Source organism: Solenopsis invicta, chromosome 11, assembly GCF_016802725.1.
Source record: "Solenopsis invicta isolate M01_SB chromosome 11, UNIL_Sinv_3.0, whole genome shotgun sequence".
NCBI classification, from domain to species: domain Eukaryota; kingdom Metazoa; phylum Arthropoda; class Insecta; order Hymenoptera; family Formicidae; genus Solenopsis; species Solenopsis invicta.
In genome coordinates, this window is record NC_052674.1 from 5,393,853 (window position 1) to 5,398,921 (window position 5,069).

General features: G+C 40.0%; 1 protein-coding gene across 1 annotated transcript; it reads right to left on the reverse strand.

Moving 5' to 3' along the window:
* Positions 1 to 384: 384 nt before the first annotated feature.
* LOC105201616 (protein escargot) lies at positions 385 to 4,817 on the reverse strand. The gene is made up of 2 exons (XM_011169689.3): positions 4,291 to 4,817; positions 385 to 3,675 (listed from the first exon to the last, which is right to left on the reverse strand). The coding sequence occupies exons 1-2, from the start codon at positions 4,412 to 4,414 to the stop codon at positions 2,255 to 2,257; spliced, it is 1,545 nt and encodes a 514-aa protein (XP_011167991.1). The 5' UTR covers positions 4,415 to 4,817; the 3' UTR covers positions 385 to 2,254.
* Positions 4,818 to 5,069: the final 252 nt, after the last annotated feature.

The window sequence follows — 5,069 nt, forward strand, 5'->3', positions numbered from 1 at the left end:
ATATTTTGAAAATAGTTCACAATTTTGAAAAACCACGAAATACGTATTCGATTATTTCCGCTACTCTATTCTACTTCTCTTAAAAGCCCATTGAAATAATCGAATACGTATTTTGTAATTTTTCACAATTCTGAATTGTTTCTGAAATACAAGAGGTAAGAGCAGACTTTATGGGTACTGTAATAAATATTTGATTAAAAAATTAAATAAAATTTTCTTGATAAAAATGCTTAAAATATTTACTCCAAGGAAAAAGGATACAGAATAATTATGTTAGAGGGAATATATGTGAGAAATGGAAAAAGTAAAGATATTTTAGAAAAATACAGAGAAAAGAAGAGAGAAAATAACAGAGAGATAGAGAGAGAAAGAAAAAAAGAGAAATTTTTAAATTTAAAATCCACGTAATTTATTTCGTATAAAATATCTCTATACATAGGCAATATCTGTATTTCGTAGTAGTGTTTATTTTCTTTACAAAACTAGGAATAGTGGTACTCGCCTGAGCCATGTTGCTAATTACACGCACGATAAAAAGTAAAAGTATGCAACGATGGCTCACTCTTAACATCTATACCTCTCTCTATATCTTTTTCAATATTCATAACGAGTCTTTTGTTCCTCTGGGTATAATACAATGACTAGTTTGTTCAAGAAACTTACGGTGGATTTGCGAAATGCGCAAAATACAGAAAATGATAATGCGACGTGCGAAACCGAGATCTCTTCGTTTTTCCACGCGTTAAACACCTTATTTTCCTCTTATCAGACCAGTTGCCCAATTGCCTGCGAGGCAAATTATAATACTCGTACTGTGCATATTTTACTCGCTAACCATTAAGCGCTAAATTATGTACAATTCGCGTGTTAACGCGTGCGAGCGCGCGAATGAGATTCCACCCGGCGCGACGCGCACATGGCGCTTTCGCGAATGGCACTTTGGTGCATTGCAGTGTGACAACTCTTAAGAAAATTGTTCAAATTCACGTCGATCGTGGTTGAAATGCACCCTGTTAAAAAATATATCATTTAATTCAATATATTCATAAAACTCCGCGTTTATTTCTCGTTTTATTTTAGACGATTTTTTCTCCAAAAGGATCGTTGTGTAATTAATGTTAAATAAGTTTCGATCGAGTCACGATAATAAATAATGCATGCGCTCGCACGCCGACAAAAGAAACATAACTCAGAAAAAAAAGAAAACGTGCAAATCGTCCTATCTCCCGATCTTTTTGTTTTATATAATCGTGTTTTGTGTGCTCGAGTGCATCAGAATAAATGAAACAAAAAAAAAAAAAAAATGGCATGAAACGGAAAATGGCACAGCAGTTTCACGGGACCACATCACGCGATAATCGAGCTTTTTATATTTGATATTTCTCACGTGCTCGGAGCGACGTGACCGATCTCTCGAAAGGACGAAATAATCTCTAAGTACTATTATATCGCGTCAGCACGCTTGTACAATTAGTCACAAAATTATTTCTCAATTGCAAACTTCAAACGATTGATATTCTTTCTAGGTAGGATCTTTTATATAATAACATATCTATTCATGTATATATATATATACATATTTTTATATATATATTTATACATATTTATATATATTACAAATATATATTTTTTTTAATTCATAGTTTTTCTTTTAAAATTAAAATTTGAAGTTTTGCAATTAAGAGAAAATAAATATTTTGTGAATCGCTGTATGCTGCACACTCGTGTTTCATCGATATTTACAACGAAGGATAATAAACAAACGAAACCAACTCCCACGAAACTTCGAGATACCTGTCTGACGAGTTTATTTCTTAATAATGCGTTTGATATGATCGAGCGATATATTTGACGAGAATGCATGAAATTATGAATTCTTTCGCCATTGTTAAAAGTCAAAATAATAAAATTTTGATTACTTATTATTTCCAAATTAAAAAATATCAAAATCAAGTCAAAATAAAAAAAAAGAATCTTTTTTTATAAATTAAATAAAAAAAGAATCTTTTACTTTATAAATTAACAATGCAACTTTCCGGAGAATATTGTTAAATAAAAAAATTTTTTAAAGCTCACTTTTTCTGTAAGGATATAAAACATGGCAAAAGGATTATCGATACTTCGCCAGTGATTCACCAAGCTACTCGGACTTCACTAACTCGACATTTGTACTGCATTCTAAGGCACTTTGAGACCGCGAAATAAAAACGAGCGACATACGATTGTCGTGGGTCACAGAAACGCGAGAAAAACTTTAGCAAGAATAGCCGACTGACACCGGTACGCTGGGACAGCCGCCATCCTGATGCTTCGTAAGCAACGACATCCTGCTGAATGTCTTGCTACACCTGTCGCAAGAATACTTCTTAACGTCGCTATGGGTCTGCAGGTGAGCCCTGAGGTTGCTCCTGTCGGCGAACGCGCGATTGCAATGTTGACATCGGAACGGCTTCTCGCCAGTGTGCGTCCGAATATGACCCTGAAGGAGCCACGGCCGGGAGAACGCCTTGCCACACGTATGACATTTACAGGGCAGCGTGTGTGTTCGGATGTGCATCTTCAGCGCGCCCAAACTGACGTACACCTTCTGGCAGAATTTGCACGAGAAGGGCTTCTTTGACTGGCCTTGAGTGGCTGCGCAGTGAAACTGCTGATGCTTCGACAAACCGGAAAATGTCGAGTATGATTTGTTGCAGTCTCCGCATGGGTACCTGGCCGGTGTCGTGCTCGAAGAGGTACTGGCGCCGGTGCTTGGGCTGCTCTTCTCTATCTTCGTGTTTACAATCGTGGTCCCGGCAGAGGTGCTACCGGCGGAGGACCTGCCGCTCTCACTGCTTGGAGAGGAAAGGTCTTCCGGCGTCGCAGGAGGCGGAGATCTCAGAGAGCCGGAACCCACGGAACTCGTAGGCGACAAACCGCAATGGTCCGGGCTGCTCCAGTGAGGATAACTCCTGGCGATGGGCCGTTGAATCGTCGAGCAGGTCAGTGCGCCGTGGGGCGGTGGCGAAACTGACGGGTGATGTTCCGGAGAGGAGTGCGGATACGCCGCTACCGGATACGACGAATACAATTCAGCTCCAGGATAGCGATGATAAGTTGGCGGGGCGTACGGCAGATAATGTGGCGTATACAGCGGGCCCGTGCGAGCCCAGGCTGCCGTGGGGTAATGGGCCAACGGCTCTACCGGAGGATTTAGATTCAATGGCTCCAAAGGACCCTTACTCGCTATGAAGTGTAGTGGTGTCGACGTCGCCGTCACACCCGCCGTCGGCGTCGTGGAATTGTCGTTATGCTGGATCACTTCAACTCGCGCCTTCTTCACCATCGGATGATGGGTCGGTGCGATTCCCGCTGGCGGCGTGATAGTCTTGGTCGGATAGTGATGGTGATAGTGATGTAACGGGTGAACGTAATGCATCGCATGGTGAGTCGTCGGCGAGGATGGCTCTATCGTCAAAGGTGGCGGAGACGTCTTGAAAATCGGAGCCGGCATCCTGCTAGACACGCGTTCCTGTTGTTCTTGCTGCTGCTGTTGTTGTTGTTGTTGTTGTTGGTGTTGCGATTGTTGATGATGAGGACTATGATGACGATCCGCGGTTCTGCTGAGATCCTCCGGCTTCGTGCTGAGATTCTCAGGTTCGGGGATATCGTCTACTCCTACATCAATTATTTCTTCTGCAAATAAGAGATACACATTCACATACATGATAAAAAATATCGAAACATGAAACAAAAGAATTTAATAATTTAAATGAAATAATAAAGTTTATTAATATCTTTGATACTTTTTTAGTTTCAATGACTTGACTTTTCAAAAAGCAATAAATCGAAAGCAGTATTTACTTCATTATTGCTATAAAGAGTATTATTTCATTACAATAAACTGTACTCTCGTATTGCACTCTTTCTTCTTTCTTATTTTTCCGTTTGTTACGTTATCTATTGTTTAAATTGTACGTATTTGTGTTACATGTATTTAATTGAGTTAATTAAGTACATATTACGTTAAATGTTTTATTATCAATTTTAACTTTTTATTAATAACAAAAGAAATAATTGCATATCAATTAAAGTTTACGTTTAAAATTACATATTATTCTATCTATCATAATTTTATATTACTTATTTATTGATGCTTAAAATGAAAAATGACACACAAAGTATATGATGAAAACAACACGCAATATATATACACAAAGATGAAAAAAAAGTCAACGTAAACATTACTAAATTTCGTACGAAAGTAATTTAAAAGAGATTTGTGTAAGAGAAGGAAAATAATTTTCGTACCTTTGATGGCTTCAGGAGCCTCTTCTTCATCCTCGGATGTATAATAAAACGGCCGCTTCTTTAAGGGGCAGTGACTGTAATTGTAATTCTTTTTGAAGTTATGTGGCACCTCGTCGACAAGCATTTTGACACTGTGTTTTGATACTGCGTAAAGGCACTTAAAGCGTTCTTCTGATTTATTGACGCTATGCCACTGTGTTTATAGCATCATCCTTCTTCTTTCCTTTTTCGTATGGATATCCGTCATTTACAGCATTAATCCAATAATCACACCTTTGTCGAAGTCTCGCAAGGCAATAATACGCGACGTCACTGCACTAGTTCACACTTATGTAAGTCAAAAGTCTTCTTCATGAAAGAAGAAACGGCACTTCGATCTTTCTTCAAAGAGTGATAAGATTGATCCTCACCACACGCTCGTCCGAATTCAACTGACCGATTGGGCGACTCGGACAAATCTTAACTCGCGTGAAACACGAAAGAGAAGTGCAACGAATGTGTCGTAGCGACTGGCTCAGAACGTTTCGGCTGCAAGCCGGTCTCTGACTGGCAGGGGGTTGTGTCTGAGCCTCTTATAACAGGTCGCCCCACCAACCGATTGCAGGTGGCCCGCACGTGCTGTCGAGCCAATACGGGCCTGCAGGCCCCTCGTTGCTTGCCAATGGGGGACGGACGGTCGCGGGCCATCAGCCAATAGACTAAGGACGTGTTCCACCAACTGTCCCCCACCGACAGCGACAACGACGGAAGGTGCAGGATGTTCGTGAGTGCAACGCGAT